General features: G+C 46.7%; 1 protein-coding gene across 1 annotated transcript in view; it reads right to left on the bottom strand.

The window, feature by feature from the left end:
- LMF1 (lipase maturation factor 1) overlaps window positions 1-20,303 on the bottom strand; it is a gene marked incomplete at its 5' end in the record, with an annotated part of 201,861 nt that extends 181,558 nt beyond the window's left edge. Inside the window, 2 exons of the mRNA XM_084271183.1 lie at window positions 9,483-9,792; window positions 20,108-20,303. Of these exons, the coding sequence (XP_084127309.1) occupies window positions 9,483-9,792; window positions 20,108-20,303 (506 nt within the window). The remainder of the gene's footprint in view (window positions 1-9,482; window positions 9,793-20,107) is intronic.
- Between the last annotated feature and the right edge of the window lie 5,599 nt (window positions 20,304-25,902).

Below are 25,902 nucleotides of genomic sequence, written 5' to 3' on the forward strand. Positions count from 1 at the left end.
CGTGACTGCAGCAGCACCACTGCTCCTCTGCCCTGCTTTGCCCCATCGGAGCACCAGGCTGCCCGACCTGCTGAAAACACTGCATTTCCCTAGGCAGAAATAAACTTGAAAAGCACATGCATGTCACACACCGATGGGCAATAAAGGGGTCAGCATTGTTTTGAGCATGTTTGAGCCTGAGAACAAGAAGTCGGGCCCACTGCAGTGTCTTGGTGCACATGCGTGCACAGGGAGGCAGGACAATGCAACTGCTGTGAGCCACCTTCTTCAGGACCAGCAAGCAAAAAGGTTTTGTATTTCTCCTGCCAGCATGCTGGCAAGTAAAATCCCAGAAAAACTGCGTTTCAGTCATTCAATTCCTTCATTTAAAAAAATAAAATAATTTAATTGCACTAATTAATCTCTCTCCAATGTCTAGCCCCCCACGGCCAGTCACTCTGCAAACTGAGTGTGATTCCCCCTTAAATGAAGAAGCCTGCAGCAAGCTTATTGATCCCAGTGAAGGCATGGTCAATTCCTCTCTGCTAAGTTCACAAAGGCATGAGTTATTCTAATGCAATTTTCCACCTACTTTCTACCACAGATTCTACTGGGGAGACCTTGCCTGTTTCTGCAGGCGCTGCCTCCCCTTCTCCGGGACAGAGCTGCTGTTTACCCAGGCAGACCTGGAACATCTCTCCAGTAATATAGCTCAGCCCCACAAATAACTCTGGTTGTGGAGTAACCCCAGCCCAGCGATGAGCCAGGACTGGTGGTGAACACTGTTCTCAATAAATTTCTGGATTAAGACCCTTAGGGAAGTTAGTAAACACAGATCCCACCACGGCTTGGACCCTTCCCTAACCCCTGATTGCTTTTCGGCTGTACCAATCACTGTATTAACATTCTTTCCAACCACAGCTGTTGGAGAAGTTTGAGGAGTTAAACAACATGAACGTGTGCTGGACCAGGCTGGGTCCATGGAGCTATTTGGCAAGTTGCAGTTTAAAAAAAAAAAAAAAAAAAAAGAAATCATGAAAAAAACATTATTCATTCTTTTCCTAAATCTTTCAGCTGTGGAATCAATACCCAAGTCTACATACTGAATACAGCTGGCAATTAGATGTGCCAGATAATAAGCAATTAAAAAATATTTGTCTCAGTCTCTGGCAAAGGCTTGTGGTACATCAGACACTGCACAGCCACTGCACTAACCACATAATCTTCTGCTAATTTCTTTGCTCTCATTTTCTCATCGGCCGTGATTTGCAGAAGCGATTGGAAGCGAGAGACAGTTTGTGCAAAGGAAACAGTGGGGTGTTATTAGCTGTCCACGGAGTACACACAGCTCCCTGTGCGATGGCTTTAGCCCATATTCCAGCCCAATCGCTGCTGATGTTTTAACATGGGCTTCCATGGAATCACGTTAGGTGCTGGGGAAGTGGGAAGCAGGGGTAAGAATACTGCTACGTGCCTTCTGCAGACATTTGCTGTGCTACCAAAGCAGTGTGCTCTACAATGCTAAGGCATTTTGTCAGGCTTGAAGTAGCAGACACACCCTGCTGCTTTCTATGCCTAACTCGAGGTACAGGTAACTGTCCTGACAGAGAGACAGCAGTGATTCCTGGGATTAACAGGGTAAAAGGTAATGAACCAGGACTCAGAGGGCAATTCCACAGCACTCATTTAGCAGACGGAGCACGCTTTGGGGCAAGAGGAGCGCTGGCTGCCAGCGGGATGCATGTGGGAGCAGCACCAGTCAGCACCCAAACACTGACTGTGGAATGGACCCTACACACACCCCTTAAGGGCACCCACAGCACATCACTGCTTTCTGCTGTAGATATGATCTCTTCTACACATGGTGAAATAGCTCTGGTAGACCTCCAACTATCTTACAGCATAGGTGCTATCATTAAGTGAAGCTGGTAATTACAAGAAGTCAAAGCAATACATGCAATTAATGTAAAATATTGAAATTCTTCTTTAGTTTCCCTCATTAAACCTATTTAAGTTCCTACAAGCAGTCACATTACTCAGATGACTTTAATCTTGGAGGCATAACTTGCTACGAAACCAATGGCCTCAGCAGCAACACTGCAATTTCCAGGCTGCAGCTGCCCAAGAAACCCCAGCATACCATTTTACCAAAGCTCCTCTCTAGTTTTCCATATTGTGTTTCAATGGCAAGTTAGCCTTGCCACAGGTCAGTTCTTCTCCAGGAATATATTCACAGCAAGAGCCAACGGCCAGACCTGGGGCAGCCCAAGACCCCATCGAAACATCCCTTGACAGCCCTTAAAGCTTTTGGCAGCTCTTCCTCTACAGACAGCTCATGCTGATCTCAAATTCACAACATAGCTGGACCTGGCCTCTTAATCAGGTTCATCTCCACCTGTCTTTTCACTCCACTCCTACTGACTAACACGCATCTTTTGGAGTAGATCTGGGCAGGAGCAGACTCAAACCTCCTTGGACAAACTATGGCAACTGCATTCTCTGCTCCAACTTGCCCCTGTAGAAAGGCCAAGCTAATGAAACGGTGCACACAGCCTATTGCCACCTGCATTTAACTCAATGCCTCAGCCAAAACAAGGAACCTCGCAATGCAGAGCACACACTTTCAGGTCTCAGGAGTTAAGGAAGGCTAGCCAGCCACAGCATCAATCTCCTCCTTCCCAGCCACGCTGGATGCCAGGCAAGGAGATGGCACAGGGCTGGCCCCTCTCAAGGCCTGCTGCTAAACCAAAGGCCAGCCTAGGGCAGAGAGGGGAAATCTTACACACGCTGGGGGGGAAACACTAAATGATTCATTTCTGACATCAGCCATGATTAAATTTTAATCTCTCAAACAAAAATATGGTTCTCATTAGCCTCATTAGTTCCCAGTTGTACTGCAAGGCAACAGTGTCACATGGTATTAATCTTTGTTTTCATTAATATGTCATATCAACTGCTCACAGCATTCTTTGAAACCGATACGCTCCCTCTCTTCTGTGCGAGTAGGAAGTGCCAAAAAGCAGCTTCCTCGACAGGAAGGATGACCCCCTGAGATCCCTCAACTTTTGGTTTACGTTTCTAGAGATAATCTTTTCTTTCTGGGGAAAGAGGGAGGGGAGCTAGAAGTAAAGGGATGAGAGGCTGCAATCCACGATAACAAAGAAATTCCTGAGGTTTATTGCCAAGTCCAGGGCCAGATAAAGGAATAAGATACTCTAAAGTTTTCTTGTTGTTGTTGTCATTGGGATATTTTGGAAAGCTAGAAAAATAAAGCCAGGTTGCAAAAATGGTTCCTTGCAAGAGAGTTAGTTGCAAAGCCTCTAGCAAACATCAGATGACTCCCAATTTAGCATATGCATCAAGGTGATACTTGTTCATGTGATTCATCTAAGAAATTACCTTTTTGTGTGTGTGTGTCCCAGCACACAAAATTGTATGCTGGATTCAGACACAACATTTTTTGCTTGCACTTCTAACTTTAATATCTGTAAAGCTGATATCAATTAAGCCTTACAGTCCCTCAGTACAAGCTTGTATTACTTCCAGACAGGCAGATGAAGCAGGATACGGACTGATGGAAAGACCTTGCCATGGTCACATTATTATGTACAGCCCACCACATCCATTCCTGCCTGTACAGTGAGGTCTCAGTGAACTTCCCAAGTGAACCAAGCATACTGATGAAACCCAGGACACACAAGTTCCTGTTCCCTACTTGCACAGCTCCTGATCTTTCAACGTTTGCTTGCCTGAGGGCAGTCAGAAAAGTCTTACTGAATTACTCATGCTACTTAATAAAACGTGCATTAGCTCAAATGCACCCGTGTGGATATGTTCACCCCTGATCTGGCCCTGGTCTGCTGGAAGCTCAAAGGGTGGTTCTTCCATCTGTATTTTACACATCACACTAGGACTCTCCTAGTCATTAAATGAGCATCTCTGTAAGTGCTGTGCCCTCATCATAAGAGGGTCACAAACCACTACAGTTAAAAGTGGAAATGACATTATGCCAGATCCAGCCCACAAGTCACACACTGGCTGTTCTGCAGGCTGGAAAAAAACTCAGAAAAGATCTAACCTTTACTGGGTGGGATTACACTAGACAAAGATCCACCTGCTTTAGCTTAAAAGCCCAAAGCTTTAGAACATAAGAGGAAAGAAACTGGGGAAGATGTCTGTTCAGTGGCTACTAACTCCCTCCTGAAGAGTGAAAACACAGCCCTGGGCATCTTCATCATCCCCTAACATTTAACAGAGTTCAGTCTCAACCGTTTACCAGTTCATCCACTGGCACACAGAACACTGAGACTAGAGTCCTGCATAGGTCAAGTGTTTCTTAATGAGACATGTAAACCACAAAACCTCCATAACATACAAGTCTTTCTTCTTTATTGTAAATGAACTTCTGAAGAAGGTAATTTAATTGTTATTAAATTATAGCCCTCAGGGACATGCTTTCATGACCTGTTCCTTCAATAAGTCCTTAACAGTAGAGTTAAAAGCTGTTATTATAATGTTCAGCCAGCTAAATATGAAAAAAGAGACCCAGGCATTTGGAGCCGTAAGGACAGAGAGGCATGTCCTCTCCTCTGTGCTCTAGGAAAGTCTAGCAGCATCTGCAACTTCTTGGAAACTACCTGGGTGTGCAGGCTTCAAAGGGCACAGGAACAGAGCTCTAGTGGCACCATCCTGCCTCCTCTGGGCTGTACAGTAGTGAAACACTGCTCACTTCACTGTCCCTTGTAGGAAAAAAAAGAAATATAAAGAAAAAAGTGTACTGCTTAGTCTTATTTTACCCTAAATACCTGTTAGCAGTAGCTCCACCAGGATTTTCCACATGGGAAGAACACACTGAAAAGAATGCTGTATCCACCTCATGCTGTAACATTTTATTTATTGGCTTGTTTAACCTACTCCCCTCGAGCTCTTGTAACTCTACCAGAATCTTAGTCATGAAAGAAAAAAAGGCAATAGGATTTTAAACCCCCACAATTCCTGCTTTCATTTCAAGTGTCTTGCAAACAGTGCCACTGCCTAACAGTGGACAATATGCTTTGTAAGACAGAACAACACAATAACCAAGGGAAAGGAAGGGTTTTCAGATAACATTTGCAAATGCTGGGAGGGTGGTTCAGTGAGGAAACAACAGAAGAAGAAACAGGAGATCAGTGGCAGAGTAGTTTAAAAGTTTGTTTATATAAGAAAATGTAATAGCTCTCTGGAGACACCTTACTGGGGGATAAAAGTGATTTTATTCCAGAATTACAAATTCACTTTAGAAGTGCATTAGTTATTCTGGTACAAAAAGGATTCAACCTCTGCCGGAACGCCTCTCGTGCAGAGCCCATCCTAACAAAGGACCTCGCCTGCCCACGGTCCATCTCTGCGGAAACCAGTCCCAGCAGAAACCATAAAGAATAAAAACCACAAATGGAGGCTTCGTGAGGTCACTTGCAATGAGTATTTTTACTTTTAAACAAAGGAGAAGCTTTTCCCATTCTTGTTTAAATGTACAACCACCCATTAAATTAATAATGAGGCAGGAGGAAGTGGGGAGAAAGGCACAGCCATCGGTACTGGACCTGCAGAGCTGCACTGCTCTTCCAGTGACTGAACCCACACAGGCAGGACCTGCAGTCTGCAAAATGGGTGCTGCAGTACAAGGAATTCCTACAAAATCTTTTTAAGCATCCTTAGCTTCATTAAATCTCTTCTATCACACTCAAACTGGGACCACTTTCTGCTATTATTATTTTACTGAAATCAGGCACAGTCTGCTGAAATTGCAAGAAAAATCAAGGCTCAGATTAACATAATGATTATGCATGTCACCCAGCCTATGGGTCAGGGCATCAAATACTCTTTTGCACTGGCAGATTTTTAGATTCTTGACAGTCTCTTACTTCAAAAGGAAAAGTTCAGAATAGCAGAGAAAAAAAACCACCAGGATTTTAAGCCAGGTACACTGAGCTTGTGATGCGAATGTGGCATCATGATACATGTGCCCATGACCCTGAGAACATGCCCAGGTTTAGTCTGACCAGACCCTGAACACCACAGTCCCTTTGTGAACAAAGTGCCCAGAATTATAAAAGCCCCCTGGTGCATTCCTCTCAAATTTGGCACAGGCAACCCTGTCCCCACGTTCCACAGGTACAAAAGTTAACATGCTGAAGCTAGCCTAGTTTTGAGAACCACCAAAGTATATCTTATTTCAGATGGTTCACCTGCACTTTGGCAACGTCAAGAATCCAGGATTCTTGAATCCCCAGTTCTCAGGATTTTAGGTTGCCAAAGTAATCCTTATACCACAAAATCCATTACCAACAGCTCAGGTCAGCCTGTCACACCAGCGGCTTTCTTGAGGGCTTTAAGACACTCAATAGTCCTTTAGCTGGTCCCTTGCCATGCTGTCCCAGCAGGCTCAGCTGTCCCCAGGCACACAGCATCTTCCCCAGCTCACAGGTGGAGGTCTGCAGTACTGGGGCACTCAGGCAACACGTCCTGCCTTTCAAAGGGGACAGTTTGCTCTTCTAAAGCTTCCTCTGACTGAGCCCAAGCCAGCTGGACAGCAGTTGAAAGACTCGCTCCTTCAGCAGCAAGTATCTGGAGACTCCAGCCCAAAACAAATAGAAACATTTAAAATTAAAATAGAAAAAGGAAAGGCGATAAAAGGAATAAATTGTTCCTCACTGTCCTAAAGAAGAGAACTCTATTCCCCCTTATCACTCTAAATCTTCCCTGAACTGGCTTCCCAGGCACCTACTGCAAAGGATTTTTTCATGTCAGCCCACAGGTCCATGCCCAGACAGGCCATGCCAGCCCACAGGAGGAACCCCAAGACAGGCCACACAATAACAATAAAACAAGGTGGCCACAGGAGGAATTTCCTCATTTCAGAGCCTCTATGCTGAGCTATCTCATAACTCTTACCAGGAGTGCCAGAGCGTTGTCCTTTCCCCCTTTGTAAGGAAGTTGCTCTGGTCTTCAACAGATGCTTTGGAATCACAGAGTGATAGGGGTTGGAAGGGACCTCTGGAGATCATCTAGTCTCCGGACACAACAATCAGAACTCATCAAAACATCTCAGTCTGAACAAATTTGAGAGTACAACAAAGTTAGACTACCTAACCCCACCTACAAACCAGTGTGAAAAGGAAATTTAAAGCCAGACTTAGATTTAAAGCTAATGCTGCCACCCACCCAGGATGAGCAGCAGAACCCATGACATTTCAGGTACTCTCAGCTCACCCTTTGTGCCACCACTGCTCCATGAAGGACAGTGAGAAATTAGTTAATCCTCCTCTTACTCTTTCTCCACGTTTGCTCATGCTGTAAGTACCCAGCCACCCAGCACCCCACTCTCCAGGCACTGAATGTCACACTGTGTGCACAATCATAATATGGCTTTGACCACCCAGTGACCTGTTTCAGAGGATCTAATGAAAACTGTAACCACAGCTGAATGAGCTGTACTGCTGGGTTCCTTTGATTCTTTTCCCTCACCCCTTTACAAGAACCACCTCATTTCCTGTTTAATATATTTGATGCCACAATTAAGAAGAGATGAAGTTGAGGCAACGCCTCCTATTCCCCCCCTCCCCAGAAGAACCTGACCCATTCCCCTGGGGTGTTACTGCTGTACACTGGGAGTCACCTGCCTGTGCTGGAGTAACTTTTGAACTCCAAATCTGACTTAGCAAAGGAAGGGGAAATACAGCCTTATCTCAAATATCAAGAGTCAATTCCTTCCAACCACAGCATCCACAAGAGACTTGCATTCCTGTGGCCAGCTCATTGTCTTCAGAGCTGCAGAGACCTAATGCTTGGCCATGAGCTTCTAACCCCCTCTGGAAGAGGCATTTGGACATGGTCTGCTGGACACTGGCAGTGGGTGGGTGCAGCAGTGGAAGCAGCATTCCCTCTATATCCCCTGCCCTCCACCTCTCCCCTTAAGGACTTGAAAGATGACAAACCAGCCACGCATTCAACAGGCACAAACGGATTTCTTTTGCCAGAAACTCCAGAGCTCTGTGGGACTGTCACCCCTCAAGCACCAGCAGAGACATCACACCCCTGCCTTCAGCCTGCCTCTGCCAGGAAAAGCAGCTGGAAGCACAGGACAAGCACAGAACACATCTGCTCAACCAGACACAGAGAAGACATCCCAGCTAGCTTTTAAAATCAATGCTACAACAACATTACAGCACCATGATAGTCACAGCACCCTGAGCACCCCAGAGTGCCTTGGGAGCACGCATGAAGAAAGCCTGTCACCTTTATGTGTTAGTTAGTCCACTACTTCAGAAGCAAGCCAGACCAAACCTTCAGGCTGGGCAGTCACTGCAGGTCCAGCTTCCATCTACAAAACATTTGCAGCTTGAGGGGATGCTGTTAGGGGTTCCCCCTTGCCCAAACATAAACATAAAGACATCAAGGAACACATCCAGATTTTACTCCAACAATGACAGACTCCTGTATCTCTAGAAAGGAAAGCAGGACTATGCTTGAGTTCTTGCCCTATAAAGAACAACATCTAGAAAAAATGAACAATTTTGGAGTAACTAAAAAATGGGCAATCGAAAACTATCTGCCCAGTTATTTCTCAAATTTTGTGGCTTTCATTCAGTCTTAAGTTCAGAATGAGTTAAGAGTTCAGAGAACAGAGCTTTTCAGAAAACTGAAGCTGTAATCCTTCACCCACTTACATACCATGGAGAGTAGGATAGGAATGAATGGGGCAGAACAAGACACAGGGCTGCCCTGGCACATGCAAACACTTACAAGTTAAATTCACTGAGCTCACCTACAGGGAAGGTGTCCTCTAGGGTGGTGTGGAGCCAGAACACCTCAATGACACAGCTGTATCATGTGCACAGATTGGGCAACCCTGCATGGATGGCTTTTTACCTCCCCAAAGTTACTCTGCTACATGCAGACAAGTACCTGAAAGGTCAACTGCTGAAATGTGGTTTCCTAAGGGCCCATCTCTTAACCAGTTGCTTATATATTTAGTGCCTTAACAAGCATGAGGACCACCTAAAGCCTTTCATTTTGTACCACAGCCTTTCACTGCAGCAAAGTGACATGCAGATTTTCATCATTTCTCCTCTATTTTTCCACCACAGGTTTTATATACTCAAGTATTCCAGCTCTCTTCTGAGCAGAGCCAAACATTGAGAAACCATCCCAAAGGTAATTATTAGGGGAATTCCCTTGCAACAGCCATGAGGGAAAGTACTCCACAGCAAGGGCAAGTAGCATGGCATGTTATGCAGCTGATTTGCCTCTCAGAGGACAACAGAAATCAGGACAGATATTCCAGGTAAGAGAGAGAGCAGAGGCATGGCCCATAACTCATTTCTGGCAAACACTTTCCTTATCTCACATTCCTACATCACTCTGTAGCAGATTACCAACCTCAAATGGTTAAAAAAAATAATGTGTACGATGAACAGCAAGAGATTACAGAGAAAAGTCAAGCAGAAGGATTGTTAACCTACCAGATCTGTCCAACGTTGACCAACGAGAGGTAGAGAACCCACAGGAAAGCCATGAGCACCATGTTTGCACATCCAGTTACCAGTACAAAGGCTGAAGCTGCCAGGCCAAGCAGGGAGAGGTAGTCCAAGTTGCTGTCCATGTCTGACCAGTCCAGAAACCAGATGATTGTTGGTGCATAGCTCAAAGCATCCAAGTTTATCTTCCCTTTGAAATATTTCTTGACATTCTGCAGGTACAGCTTACAAGGGAGCAGCCCCTTCTCCCCTATTAGCTGCTTGTTTTGATGGTATGCCACCAGGAAAGCCACAACTAGAAGAAAACAAGGAGGGGGGGGGAAGAACCCAGTATTAGAAATCATCCAGGCTGAAGTATGTATTTTGAGTCTGAAGTTACAGAAGTATATTTCATGCCTTGGGAAGGAATTTATTCACATGTCCTCATCTCCATTAAAATACAGCACAGGCATTTCTATTAACCATGATGCTGAAGGCAGAGGAATTCTATAAATACTGCCTCTGCCTTCACACCAGGAAATGGCACACAGACTGTTTTGAGACAGTGTTCTCCTCAAGAGCTGCAAGGGACGTGCCACTTGCTTCAGGCAAACTCAGCAACATGCTTCTGGGAACAGCTCCTTGCAACTGAGGACCTGACCCAACACAGAAACAGGAGGCTCAGCCCAGCTCAGTTAGACTCTGTGTGACCCTGGGTTAGTCACACACACCATTCATCTCTCAGTGCAGATGAGGAAAACACTAACTTGTAATCTGCAGTGCAATTAAAGTAACACATTAAGTTCAAGACTTTCAGACAGAATTTCCTTTCTACAAAAAGCATTTGGAAAGGAGGCACTGAGAAACCCTCAGTTCACACAGAGATACTGGGGAGCACAGTCAGAGCAGCCAGAAGAGCACACACAACTCCCTCCAGCTTTGCAACAGCACAGACACAGCTGTACTTTCTGACCCCTCCGATTTCAGCTCCACAAAACACTGTGCTGTGTCAACAGACAACAGCCCCTGCACACATTTTGGTGATGGTGCTGGAGACTTACAGTGTCTACTGCTCCCAATACAAACAGGCCACCACAGGCTGGTAGCAGATTGCACCTGCAAGGTGACAGTTTGACTGCACCTGACAGCCTGTCCCCATTTTCACACACCACTACCTGTGCACCCATGAAGTACTGGCATCTTTTGCCCTTATTCTGAAAACAATACTTTAAAATGTTACTAATGAGACAGCTTAAACTCATACCCACCATTAAAGAGGCATTCAAAGGCCACCTTAATTCTTTTGGCAGCAAAACAGTTAATGGTTATCCATCACAATCGCCAAAGGCAGCAGTCATGCTATGGGGTGACCTTCTGGATCCTCTCGCATCCTGGTAGCTTGGAAATACAAGTCTTAATATTTTCCTTTCCTCTAAATTGCTACTTTGTACATGTCACTCCAGCTCTCATTTATAGTGTCTATGCCCTTGCACTGGACAATCTTAGAACAGCCAGATGCTTTTTTTAACAGCACATAAGCAATTTAATTACAGTTTATAGACCTAGAATTTGATGTTCTACAGAGAAAGTCGGTCGGCTTCTAGGGATTATCTCATATTTTAGGAATCTCTTCCAGTTACCAATTTGCAGTTTGTAACTGCAGTAATCTCCATTTCTCAGAAAAAAAAAAAAAAGGCCAACATTTCCTGATTAGGCTCCATACGCTTTGCTCCCAGCAGCTAACTTACCCATCCTTCAAACATTATCCAAACACCAGCCACGTCACACACAGCAATACCAGAGGTCTTGCAAAAGGCCAATTTGTTTCCCCCCCCCCAGCCCAAACCTCCTTAGTTAATGATCAAATCTGTTTCCTTCCTTATCTGAATACTGTCATTTTGCAAACAAGAATTCCCATGTTCATCTGGTCGGTGTCTCTCACTGGGAACACTGGTGGAAAGTCTGTGTGAAACTATATCCCAAGTTGGGGCTTGGATTCCCATTTCTTTGAAGTCTGATTAGCAACCAAAAGTCTGCAGCCCCAGGGAATAAAAATAAATGTCCCATTCCCCCCAGACACACACAAAGGCCTCCAGTGGATTTCAGTTAATCCACTTAACACGCACTACATCTCTCTGCACACGATGTGTATTTTGTTCTCATCTGAAAAACCACTACAGCTCACAACCCAACCCATACTGGAGGTCACTGGGAGGGTCCCCCTTGATTTCAACAGCTCCCAAATCACAGTGCTAAAGACAATGCCTTTGGGGGTTTCATTGGCTGCATCTCTTTATGTCCATCTTTTATACACACTGAAGGATCTTACTAACTAATAAAAGACACGCAGAATATTTTACTCAATTATGGACAGGGAGGGACAAAAGAAATTAGTTTGGTTGGCAATTAGTTTTGGACTACAAATTAAGTGTTTTACATTTCAGGGTATTCATACTTTCTACCAACACTCTCTTAGGCACAACTGTACAATCAGAACACATGACAGAAGCAGAAATATAATGCTTCTGAGCCTCAGACAACTTAATATCTTATTTTTTGGGTTGTTCGGTTGGTTTTGGTTTGTGTTTTTTTTAAAAAAACACCCTCTGCCTTAGAACTTCATGGCTTGATTTCCCTTGATTAGCACTGCTATTTGCTGCAGTTTTCCAAAAGTGCTAATCAAATTCACCTCTAAATGCTATAGAAATTGCTGCCCCAACCCATAACTGCTAAGCAGCTTTTTTTTCTAAAAAAATCTAAATTAGACCTCTGCACAGTATGCAAGATAAACAAGGAAAGGGTAAATTAGGAAAAACAAACTATAGCAATTGCAGAAAAGTACACATTGTATGTACAAAATACTATACAGTCTTTTTAAGTCTGAAAGCAGCAAAGACTGCAATATAGGTTGGCATGAACTGCACATCTAAAGATTGCCCAGCTTGGGCTCCAAAGTCATTTTCCTCTCAGAACACGGATTTCACACAAGATGCTGCGCTACTGATATTTCACATTTACCATTTCACAATTAAATCCCATTGGCAACAGCCCTAGTTTAATGAAGAACTCATCTAACCCAAACCCCAGTCGTTCCACCTACATTTCAACCCATCACCCTCCCAAGCCATGGGGGCCCATGTCCGGCAAGCGCCGTTTGTTTATCGCTCACATGTGTGCAGCATTTCCTAGACACGCTGCTCCATCCCGGATCCAGCTCCCTCTCCTGGACACTCCCCAAGCTGAGCCATTGTCTCATACTGTGCTCCCTCTCCACTCATCTCCAGCATCTTTTGGAGATCCTGCTTCCCAAATTCCACCACCAACTTGTCTAGACCTACTCTCCCAAGGCACCTGCTAAGCCTTCAGACCCCATATGCAGCAATTCCCATGTTACCAGACACAAGTGACAGTTGCAACTGAAGACAGATTCTGCAAAGGATTTCAGCAACACAGGCAATGGATGGATCCAGGTGAAAAAAAGTAAGTTATTTATCAGCTTGTCATTGCTTCCTCTCTCTGAACCTCTCTTGAGAACTGTATCCTTAAATTGACTATAACACAGACCCTGCTCCCTTCTCCAGGAACCTTCCCTTTGATCTTGGCTTAGTCAGGGAGGGAAAAGAAAAAAAAGTCCCTTTTGCCCCCAAAGCCTGTGCTTTTCTTCCTCTTCCTTAACCCCTATTTTGAAACCTCTCCCCCTTTGGCCTCATATTTGGGGATTTTCCACTCTCCATCCTCCCACTCCCTCCAGGTAAACATGGTCTAACAAGTTTCCTTCCACCATGGCCACTGGCTGGCATGCTTGCTACACTGCCAGGGCATGGGGCAAGGTTAACAGCTTCTCTCATTTGTCCTGGCAAGAGTGTGGCAGAGCAGTTCCGTGACATGAACTGGAATTCACCAGTTACTAAGTCAGCCAGTGCTGGAGGAACCCACTTACACAGCATGCTGGGTTCAACCATGCCATGGAGTCCAAGTCTGAGTCTTCTCAAGCAAGGGCATGGCATCTGCCTCAGCCTCTCCAGACACTTTGGGAAGCTGTGCTCCTGGGTGTCTGCAAGGTTCATGCCACCCCAGGGATGTTCTCACCTCTGACAGCGAAGAGAAGGGTCTTACCCAAAGGAATGCTGAATGGTAAAGGAGAGTCTGAGGGAGCAGCTGGCAGATGCTGAGCATCGCTGTCAGCCAGGCAAGCGGACAGTGTTTCAGTCACCAACAAAGCCACAAGGCTCCACATCTCGCTCAGGAGAAGCCACTTTCCTCCCAAGCAAACCTGACTCCTGGCTTTGAAAGCTTTGGGCAATATCCTGTCAGTTCAGGGGTTTTCTTTTCCTGCAAGAACAGCACAAACACCTGCATTCCTATGCACCAGGCATCTTGCTTCCACCACTGCCCAAGCTACCTCCAGATCAGGCACAAACTGTACCAGGAGTGCCCAGTAGATTCCCCCAGGATAGAGCAAGCTCATGCAGTGCCTGACCCTGACCCACCCACTCCTCCCAGCCTCTTTAGCAGGCCAAACCACTCGGAATGACTCTCGCTTTCTGGTATCACCTTACAAAACAAGAACGTAACTGAGAAGGGTGCTTTTTCAGAGTTCAGGATACATTTTGCTGACCAGGATGCAAAAGCCAATGTTTTGCAATAGTTATCATTTCTGGCATGATCAGTAGGAATGATGTGAGGCCACAGCTGGGCTCCTAATGCAGGGACATCACTTGCAGACTCCCAGTACACCTCTGCACACCACAGCCTGCAGCTGGAGGATGCCCTGAGAAGATACCTCTGCTCCAGAACAGCAGCAAACTGGGATATTGATTCTCTCCTTCTAGGTTCTTGTTATAATTTCCCTTAAACAGTCCCTGCCTATTAGTGCCTATTAGCACTTCCCACAGTGAAAGTGCTTTGTTCAGGACCAAACCCAGCATAAAACCATGCCTGTGACTCCCATGGCTTCTCACTGCCAGGACTTTTTACCAATACTCCTGGATTTGGGTATCTTCGGCCCTTGCTGGTCTCCTCTCTTTCCACCCAAAGCATTTTGCCATTCTTCAGAGCATTCACTCCTTTGTAGACTGAGAAAGCCTCAGCCCCAGTGCCTCCCATGCTCCCTCCCACTCTGAAGGCAGACAGAGCCTTTGACAGCTCACATGGGAGCACGCTCCTCTACCTGCTGTGAGCCGATCTTTACATAAGTAATACATGTAAATTGTCATCAACTGCTAATAGACCTTCACTACTTATTCTCACCTCAGAAGGTGCTCTGCTGTACTTTTCCATTAACTCCCCCCTCTGCTTTCTCCTTCCCCTCCCAGCCTCCTCTCCCCACCCAAACTGAACACGTTCCTCCTTCAAACACACATGCTACCAATAAACACAACCTAAGCACGCAAAGCAAGAGTCACCCATCTGAAATGATTTGGGCTATCCATATTGCCCTGTCACCTCAGCTCCTTTCCCTCAGCCTGTCATGGTAGGAGAACGAGGGAATCCCATTCTTCATGCTCTGTAAAGATTTAAAGATGTGAAATCCAAAACTTTCCGGTCATATGGCTTTCTCTCTCCCCCCATTAAAAAAAAGTCTTAACTTTTACTTAAAGCCCAAACCACAAGAAGAAATGAACCAAGAACACAGAGTTTTGCATGAAAACCAAGTCACACTTTGCACACACACACACACACAAAAATCTGCCTGGAGCCATATGTAAAGTGCACCTTTGACCCAACAAGACATTCAAAAAAAGCCCTGTGCTGGCTTCTGGCAAGCCAGGCTTGTACTACTGGAAAGAGGAAGGGGGAGAATATGCACAGTCTTTTCATTACTATCAGAGAAATTAATCAAATATGTTTTCAATTGATAAATTCCCCTGCAAAGTTTTGCAACACAGAAGCAACAACACCAGAGTACTGAGCAAAGAGCCAGAGTGAAACCCAGCACACCCTTCTTGTGGTGCAACCCTATAGCCACAAATGAACACACAACAAAGTATGATGTTCTTAACACTTTGGTTTGGGTTACTGCTGTTTGCAGCAAAGCTGAAGACTTTGGGGTGGTTGCTTTGGAGGCTCTTTAAGCACTTATCTCCCCAACGTGAAAGCAAACAGAAAAGGCTGGGCTGTGGCACTGCTAAAAAGCTTCCCCACAGGACCCAGATTGTTCAAAGCTACACCAGGGACAGCCCAGCCTGCAGCTGGAGGATGCCCTGAGAAGATCCCTCTGCTCCAGACCAGCAGCAAACTGGGATAGTGATTCTCTCCTCCTAGGTTCTTGTTGTCATTTCCCTTAAACTGTCCCTGCCTGCTAATAGTTTATCTTCCCACAGTGCAAGTGCTTTGTTCAGGACCAAGCACACTCCTCCCTTCCTCAGGCAGCTCTTTCGTGCAGAGTTAAACAGGGGACATGTGCCTTGCTAGGAGGACACAGCACTAACACACCACCTTTGTTGCCCAGACTTCTCACAAGCACTGTGCTGAAATAAAACCTTTCAGAAAAAGCATCTGAAGATGTACTGTAATCCTGGTGAGGCAAGCTGAAAGCTACTGGGAGCTTTTTAATATAACTGAGGAAGGGGAAAGCAGAGGAGATGGCTGAGAGCAGGAGAGAAGGAAGGACACTGGGGAGAGCCAGGAACCTACAGGAAGCCAAAACCCCCTGAGAAGGCTTTAGGTTTCAGAAGTAGGAAGAAGTAGCATGAACCTCCCGTAGCTCTAGCTCTGGAGAAAGAAAATACTACTATTAAACAATACACACAGAGAAGGAAGATAAACTGGATTTAAATAATAGCTTTTATTTCAAAGCACACTACTACAGAGCCTGGCTGAAATTGGGAAGGGTGGTATCTAATTACTTCAACAGCTACATCTGGAATCTGATGATAATCATCATCCAGAAAGGGCACTTAACAATGACTTAGAAGGGGGGGTGAAGGGGGCAAATAATACACATTTGTTATCAAGAGCTTTGGGACCGGCTATTTACCTGTAATAGGACTTCCAACAAGACCTCAAAAGCTTCCTCTGTTTACAAAATGTCAATTCCTGCCATGAACAACAATCACAGTGCAAGACCAGCACATAAACCCTTCAAATCTCGGAATGGCATTTCTCCAAGCTTCGCTGTCCCATCAATTGCTGTACTGGAGACTGCAGTTAGCCCAGGACACACAGGATACAACAATGAAAGCCTGTGAGATGTTTTTCTCCCACTGGCCCACCAGTGCTATAAAAAGATGCCCTGACAGAAGGAGAAAGGGGTCTGTGCAGCAGAGTGTGGGGTAAGACCAACAGCGTTGTTCTCCTCAGTGTTCACAGATAATTCTGTGTTACTCTACTCTCTCCTCCACTGGAAGGGATTTACAACTTGGTCTGCTCACACTTATTTGGTGAAATAAAGAGGTCCCAGATCTGAAAAATGTCTCTGAGGGCTGTCAGTTATGAGAATTTAGGTGCCACCTCATTTACAAGTGCACAATGCTAGCTACTATTCAAAGCAGAATTGCAGAGAAAGTAACTCCATCTACCTTCATGCTCAGCTGGCACAGCCCTGCCTCAAGGAGAAAACCTCACCAAACACTTCCCTTTCCTTCCCATTCCTGCAAGCAGCAGGTGGTTTTGGTCACTGTCCCCCACAAATCATCAGATCCTTTTCACCTTCCCACCTCCAACCTGCCTCTCAGACAACAGCTGCTTTGCCAGGGACTTCCCAGGCTCTGGCTGCTTCTGGAAACCCCCTTCAAAAAAAGAAAAAGAGCAGAACAGTTATAACCAAAGGGGGTGGGGAGAAGGGAGAGCACACAAAAAGACACTTCACACCTGCCTTGCTCTCCCTGTCCTGTCCTCCTTCTACAGAAGGAGATCCAGAGGGAAAGCATCTCCCCAGCTTGCATTAAGCAATAGAACAGCTTCTCCATGGGTGGAGGGCAGGAAGGGGGTGATACACCCCCCTGATCATGCTTGGTGATTCTGCCCCTCACCTCAGCCATCACTGTACACTTCAAATTATTTTTCTCTCTATCCCATCCAGAGGGTCTTTCCCTCTCCCACCCCTCTTTCCACCCAGGAGAGAGAACAACCTTTCAGCTCTCACAACTGCAGGAACAGGCAGAACCTACAATCATCAGGGAGCAACCACTTGCCCTGATACTTTAGCACAAGCTCTCTTCCCCCACACACCAAAAGATTTGCTGCTAAACACAGCGGGAATGAAAGGGTTACATTTAAAAGGGTGAAATGAAAGAAGGGAGAGAAACATCCCACACTGAGGAATGTCTAACTGTCACAACTGCATCACCCATTTCCTCAGCAAGTCTGAGACTCTGTGTGTGCAGAATCGCCGTGTCTGGGGGAAAAAAAAACCTGTCAGAGTAAATGGTTCCATCTTCAGAAAAGAGCTTGGAAGAGGTGCTTGGCACAGAGGCTTTAAATTGTTTTCTGCTGTTTCTAAACCCAGGCTCTCAGAAGAGATCAAAAGGCAACCCACCTTCCCTCGAGAGCATCCCACCCCAGCAGCCCTGTCATGGTTTTGCAGCCTTTGACAGAGGAATCTGCCTGTTCACAATCTCCCCATCTCAGGCACACCAATTAGTTTCCACCCCACAAATGCTTTGGCTGCACAGCGTCTCCCCTGCACTGGGATCAGACCTGGAGCCCCAACACTGCTGCAAGTGACAGCCTGAGTCAGAATTTGACCTGTCTCAAATCTGCCCCAGGTTTTTTTGCTTTGGGCTGTCGTTACTCAATCAAAAGAAACAGCAGAAATCACTGTTACCTGATGGCAATCAAGCTGAAGTTGCATAACGAGCAGGTAAACTGCATTTCTTGCATCTCCTCCGTTACAAAGGACAGAATCATCATCCTACCCTGCTCCTTCCAGCTCTGGTACCCAAATCCTCTTCTCTCAGGCTACCTCTTAGAAAGGTTTCCTCAGTGTGGACTGTGGAATGATTTGGGGGTCTCTTTCCCCCCTTCCACTACCCTCAGTCTTTGTCACTCCCCTTTCCTCTTCCAAAAAGGGCCAAATCCATCTGTTCTCCTTATTTTGTGTCCTTCCACTTTCACTCACCAGCATGTCAGTTTCAACCCGTGGCTCACAAATACTCACTCTGCCTCCTTCCTGCAGCCCACAAGCTTCAAGCCTTTCCATGCTGTAACTCACCTCACTTGTTCCTCACTTCCCTCCTTGCCCCAAATCAGGTCTCCCACTCAGCAGAAGGTCCCATACACGACTCACCCTTTGCCCTCCTCTGCCTCATCACTCCCTTACCAACTCCCCACCACCCTGCAGAACAGCATTTGGTCTCTGATGCGGCACATTTATAACCCCAAATCCACAACCAGAAAGCAGAGGCCTCCACCAAACACACAGTGGAGAACACTAATCAGTTTTTCATAAGGAAACTGCAAACCGAGCGATGGGAAACTCAGCGGTCTGGATTTACACCCGGGGGAATATCAGAATCGCTTTCATTTTGACTGAAAGAGTCATAACCTCGCATTTCACCGAGAGCTGAAGCCAAACTAGAAACAGAGCACGTGTCAAAACCATACAAAACTACAACTTCTGCATGGTTTTGATGCAAAATAATCTAAGCAGGCTGGCAGCCTACAAATCCTAACGATTTTGTGGACAAATCTGGGGCAAGTTTAGAATTTGTAACACAGTGTGTTACATGTCAGTTTAGGTTTCACTGTGAATATTTTTTAAGTGGAGCACTAGTGGGCTCCGAGCACGGCGCTCAGCATTCCTTGCCAAAGCAAGAGCCAAACGAGCACAGCAGAGGTTGGAAGAGATGATTTCACTGTTAACCATTTTAAGATCATGTCAGGTCCCAACCAGTAGTGTTGGCACCCAAGGATGTCGTGTTTCTCCCACACAAGATGCTAAAGATCTGCTTCTGTGTAAGACAAGGAGTTTCTCTCTTGCACAGTCAGCTTGCAACACCAACCTTGAAGAAAAAGGACTACCAGCTCCAGGCAGTTCTGCTGGCAGGTATCAGCCTCATGGGGTGAGCAAACTCTCCTTCCTATCCAACACACACCAACATCACCCAACGCCATCGCAGCCACAGGGCCCCCACCCCACCAGCAAGGCTGGAGTTAAAAACAAGAGGCTCTTTCCATCTCATTGGGCTCATTCCCCAACTCAGCTGTGCGCTCAAGTCTTGTATAGGCGAACACATACATCTAACACCAAAAACGGAGCAGGCAGGGCTCCTCAGCACGGTCACTACCCCCCTGCCATGACAGCACAGAGCCCGGGCACGGGAGCTGGAGCAAAGCACCCTGTAGCGCTCCATCCCACAGAGATTCACCACTCAGCAACGTAAGAGGGTCACAGGTTCTGCTCCCACCACGGCGGGACCTCCCAGGGCAGCACCAGCACAGCCCCGCAGGAGGGCGAGCACCCACCGCCGGGGCACCCCGGGGCAAGAGCCCTTCCCCACAGCCCGCCCCACCTGAGGCTGGGCAGCGGGGAAGGCCTCGAGAGATACCCCAAGACTTCTCGGGGCTCTGCGTGGCAGCGAAACCAGCCGCCCTCTGCAGCCCGGGGCTCCGCCGGACCGGGACGGGCCGAACCCCCACCCGCTCCCCGGGCAGCGGAAAGAGGCGCGGGGCAGCGCCCGGAGACTCACAGTAAAGCAGGGCTATTGATCGCAGCAGCACGATGCGGGTTAGCCAGAAGGTGCCCGGCGGCGGCGGTGACCCGGCCTCGCTACCCGCCGACCCCGCCACAGCCCGCTCCGGAGCCTCGGAGGCGCCGCCGGTCGCTACCCGCCTCTGCCTCAGCCCCGCGCTGGGCGCCGCCATGTCGGAGCCCGCAGCGAGCATGCGTGCGGCCGGCCCGCCCCCCGCGGGCTGCCGCCGACGGGCCGTGAGGGCGGCGGCCGAGGCGCTGGTCCGGCGGCCGCTGGGAGCCGGGCCCGGCTGGGCCTTATTACCGCAGCGGGGCCCGGGCGGGGGTTTTTATGGGCAAATAGCGTCTGCGCGGCCCGGCCCCACGGAGCGACCTCTGAAAAACGACGATAAAGCGCCAACTTTAAAAAAAAAAAACCCACAACAACAAGAAAACCCCGAAGACGGAAGGAGTTGGCTCCAAAACCCATCGTCCGTCTCTCAGCTGAGGCGGCTGAGTCCCTCTGCAGCCCCGCAGCCCTCTGGGCTCACTCCGCTGCCCCTGGGCTCCATCCTTGAGGACAAACATCAAGTGCCTCAAGTTTGTGGCTCCTGGTGCTGCCGTGGTTCTTGCTAAACACAGTCTGCAACCCTCAAGCACTCCTCTACGTCTTGTGTTCGTAAACACTGGGTTGGGTTTTTTTTTTTACCAAAACCACTTTAATAAAGCGGCCTTGACAGTCGTTGATGAGTTCGGGTGCGCACGGTGTACCCACTTCAGTCAGTACCGCTGTGCTGACCCGCTCCGTGGTCTCTGAGAAAGTATCTGTTATCAGGTGTAACGTTATTCAATGCCTTTCAGGCTGTGAACCCGTCCCTTCTAAATGCCCCTTTTGTTTTTCCAGTTTCCCATCACTGCTGCTTGCATTGTTCTCCCTGGAAAAAAAAAAAAACCCTACATAATGGTGCATTGTATAGGGAAAGAAAAATACGCTATTTGTTAAAAGCCTCTGGTATACTGCAGTTGCATGAGGTTTGGCTAGATAAATTGAAATAGTTGTAAGCTAATGGGTTCCTTTGCGGGGTCTTTTATGAAACTTCTACAGCAAATTTCACATTAAGCAGAAATGTGTAAAACAAACTGGGTAATTGAGGAAATTATTGAGGAAGAGCAGGGTTTAGGCTAAAGATTTGAGGGGAGTGGGTGGGAAGTATAATTGGAGTTGGGAAGGGAGCACTCAGCTGGGTCGATTTTCATTGCCGAACATCACTCAGAGATCCACCAGATGCACAGGTTGGGACAGTAGCGGGAACACCAAACTTGGCCAACCCAAGCACAGGGGACAACATCATGTGTCAGCAGCACCTTTCAACAACATGAGCTGCAAAGTTGTAAATGGCAGAAAACTGTTGTTACTCTAAAGGACCCATCCAACTCTCATAAAAGGCAACGGAAGCCTTTCCTTTAGCTTTATGGGAAGATTGATCAAGCTATAAAGGACAAAAATGCAATAAAACGGTAGATTAGAACATCAAGTGACCTATTCTCTGTCTCAGGTTCCTCCTGGTGCACAGCTTTGTCTGCACCATCATCACTGTTGGGTTTTCTGCTCACTTACCTATTTACTGTCAGCTTTTATTTTCATGTCGCGATTTCCCCCCTCACATTCCCTCTTCTCAAAGCAAGGTATCAGGAAAGAAAACAACTTTATAACCAAGCAAGTAACGCAAACAAGAGGTTCAAGAGCGCGGCTCTGAGCCTTAAAGTCTCAAAGGGAAAGCGATTCATAAATGTCAGGCCAGCAGGCAGGCGCTGAGGCATCATTGATGCTGAGCTTCATTCAACAAAATGCACGCCGCCACGTCCCCCCGCCCGACCCTATTTTGCTGTGTTCCAAACAGCTGCAAAAGTGACAGGGAAACAAGCATTTACTGTCACAGCACCCAGCAGCTGTCCCCACCAGCACCTCAACCGCGCTGTCCCTGGCACCCTAAATTACTCTGTGTTCATTCAGGTCTAGTCTTTTGCCCCTCTGGCTGCCAGGAATTGGGTTTAAATAAAACAGAGAAAGTGAATGTGCGCAGAAATAACTATTTTGTAAAGCAGCATTAACATTTGGGGACTCCTCTAAAGAAAACATACATTCAATTATGTATAATGCAGTTATACACAGTCCCACTAAGCGTTCAGCTGCGTTTGCTAAATGAGAGATGGGGATCTCGCAAAGAATTTAGGAGCTTCCTTCTACTAGTTAAGATTTTTCCATTGGTAGTATTTTTTTTTCATGAAAATCCCTGATTCTTCCCTGTGGAAATCTGATCTTTAACTCCAGGGTTAGCAGGATTAAAGCTAAAAAGGATTTTTGGAGGAAGAATTACCTTTTTTTTCTCCTGTATTTGTACAGCATCTGCAATGAGGGGATGCTGATTCAGAAGAGGGATTCCTAAGCAGTACTGTAGGACAAACAATTAATAACCACAGTAATAATAATAATTAATAGAGGTGTGCTTCTCCATTATTTTGAAAAGATGCTGTCCAGCCAGTGCTGTCCAAGAGGGAAGAAGAGATCTTTTGCCAGTGTCCCCCCAGCCCTTGAGGTGTAACACACACTTGTGTGCTGCTGATCCTGCAGAAGCAAATCTTGTTTTGTTGCTAGTATTTTACAATATCGGAACAGAAATAACAACACATGGACATATCTTTTCCTTCCCACTGGTTTTGGTCTTTAGACGTGCATGTTTTCTGAGACCAAAAGAGAAGGCTTTCCCCTTTCGGGTTTGTAATTGCTTTCCCCTCCGGGTCCGTGACTGCCAGCAGCACGGTGTGCAGCTTCAGGCAGGGAAAGCTGTGAGACAAAAGCTCGGAACATGCTGCTAGTTAACTTTTTCCACTGGGATATTTAAAAAAAATTAATAATCATAAAAGCACTTGTTACTAATGGCTATTTTATTTTAGGAGAAATTCCACACCAGGCCCAATGTAACATGTAAAGATTTTCATGAAGCCCTCGCTGCCTTTGACTCACGCTGAAGGCAAAGCTTTCTAAAAATAAATCTCCTTTCTCTCCGATGCCTGCTGCTGGGATGAAACCTAGAAAAGGGCTTAGGAATCCCATGCACTCCCCTCCACTTGCATTTCAAGCCGGAGAGAGGTCAGCAGAGTCCTGCCCAGTGCAGGTGTGTGCGGAGTTTCTTGTATCAACGCCAGGTAAATGTTCATGGGTTGGAAAAGAGCTGCTGGGGGACATGTTCCTCCATTGTTCGCCCTACAGCTGCCAGACCATTCCTGTCCAGAAAAAGGAGGCATGCTGGAGCTAAGCACCCCATTAACACAGTAAAAAGTAATATTAAACTAATATTTAAGCCTCTCTCTTTCCCCCCTGCTCTCGGCAGGCTGCAGTAGCTGTGCAAGGAGTGTGAGTTTGCATCCACTCGCAGTGGTGGGAGCCTCGAGCCCCCAGCTCTTCCCAGTCCATGGGAATAGCTCTCATGATGGACTGTGGATGAGGCTGCACGATCAAGATTTGTTCTTGCTGTGGTGGGAGCACACAGTGATTTTTCACTCTTGCTGTGCAGGTGACAGCAAGAATTTCAAGAGCACAGCTAAGCAGGGTGATGGGTGCTGTGGAAGCACCAAGGACTAAATACCCCAAGCCTTAATTAAAATTTGCTAAAAGGTTCCATCCCTTTTACTCCTTAATTGTTAAGAGCAGCAAGACTCGTTTTATGCAAACAGAAGACAAATTTTGGATCTAAACTGATCTGCTGGCAGCCGAGCAGTATAAATTCAGTCTAAAAACTATGAGAGCAGGCACCAGTCGTGTGCTGGAGCCTTCACAAGCACATAGGGTAGGATTGGACTCACTGCTGCAGTTCATCACAGGAGTGAAGCTTTTTGGCTCTTCTGCTGCTATTTTAATTGAAATTACTGAAGTTATCATGGGTTTGTGTTGTGTTGATTGGGTTTTTTTGGTGTTGGTTTTGGATTCTTTTTCCTTTTTTTTCTTTTTCCCAGGTATCAGGATCTTTCCTGAAAACGATTTAACATAGTTTCACAGCAGTCTCTGAGCCACCACTGAACTCCTGAATGGTCTGGGCAGAGCATTAATCCTGCAGATGTCAGAGGCTTATTTTAACACCACGCATAGGTTACTCTTATCAGATCGGGGGTTGTTTTTAGTTCCCCTGTAAGGCTCTTTCTATTTGCTCTTTGAAATTCCCATGTAAAATCTGCTCGCAGTTCAAAGGTAGCCAGTTTTTGAAAAATGATAACTTTACCACTTGATCAGATTAAGCAGCAGAGCTTACCTTTTGGGCTGGGCCTCCACCCAGCCAGGGAAGGAGTGCAGCATGTGTGCCCCTTGCAGGGCATATCCCATCGAGTGCAGTGGTTCCCATGTGCTCTCCTGCTCTCAAAATGCTTTCCCTCACTTCTACTGAAGATGGCATTTCTCCTGCCTGGCATTAGTGGGGCTCTGAAGCCAGTGCACACACATACTTATCCCTGCATAATGAATCGGTATGGCAGAGAGAAACTGGGATGGGATGTTGAGCTGCCTCTGTCCCATGGGAATTCTGAGCTCCCAGGTAAGAAGTGACGATGTGATGGAGCCAAGTGTGCCTCATATTTAATGCCTGATCTTTAGCAATGCTGGTGTGAGCTGGCCAGGAACTTTGTTGGAGACCTTGTCAGACTTTAAAGAGAACCAAGCAGTATTACCAATATTGGCAGGTAGCTGGTACCAATATTGACCTCTGCTGTGCCTACCCTCTGTCAGGAACAGCCAACTCTCTTCCACAAAATCCTCTCTAAATGTACTCAGCTCATGTGCATTCTGTAAGGCTCCATTGGGCAATGGACATCTTGCTTCCTCCTTCCCAGATCTACACCCTTTTCTAGGAAATTCTGCTGTCAGTGTCTGCCCTGGCTTGGCCAAGACTGAGAAGCGTTAGGCCTGGATGACACACCATGTAGGATCACTGCAAGCCCTGCCCTGCTGCTACATCATTTGCCCATCCCTCTGCAAACATCACTGGTACTTTGTCGTACAGAATTTGAATGTGAGACCCCATTAGACAAACAATGCCACTTGAACCCACTTTTTGTCCCCGTGTAATCTCATTCCGTTTCATGGACAAGTGACCTTCTCAGGAAAAGAGAGCAACTAATGTTTCCCAGGTGCTCCAGTTCCCTCCTCTCCCTGTGTCATCTTGGCTTCTCACAGCCTTGCCCAGCTCAAGTCAGGCTTCAAGGCAGAGCAGTGCTGCTCCCTCCACCAGCTTGGCTGAGAACCGACGCTACACAGACATGAAATGGTTTGTGCACAATCACAAAACCAGACATGAAGCAGGGCACGTATCCTGCTCTGGTTCCAGGCACTACCTCTCCCCTGTGAACGTCTCTGGAGTAAGAGGAAGTGACTACAGAAAGCTGTCCTCCTCCTCCTACCTGCATTGGACAAAGAGGAATCCAAGTGTGCAGGCTGGGAAATGCAATTCCCTGCCTCGGGCAAAGCTGGGGAGCTATGAAAGGCAGTAGCAAGAGGGAAGAAAACCAGTGTCTAATTCCTGCACTCCTTTGGGGCTTCTTTTGCAGGAATTTGACTTGTAGTTGAAGGTAGGGGTCAGAAAATCGGGGCTCCTGTTTTTATTCCTACCTTGCCCCAAAGCTCCAAGTGTCCCACAGATCCCTTCCCAGCCTCGGCGGTGCAATGAGATCGGAATCTTCGGAGAAAGGTACTGTGCAGGAGGGGCTGTCTTTGCAAAGATGGACTAAACCCAGTGATTATTGCTTTGACTCAGTCACCTCTCAAAC

Source organism: Gallinula chloropus (genome assembly GCF_964237585.1).
Source record: "Gallinula chloropus genome assembly, chromosome: 15".
Lineage (NCBI taxonomy): Eukaryota > Metazoa > Chordata > Aves > Gruiformes > Rallidae > Gallinula > Gallinula chloropus.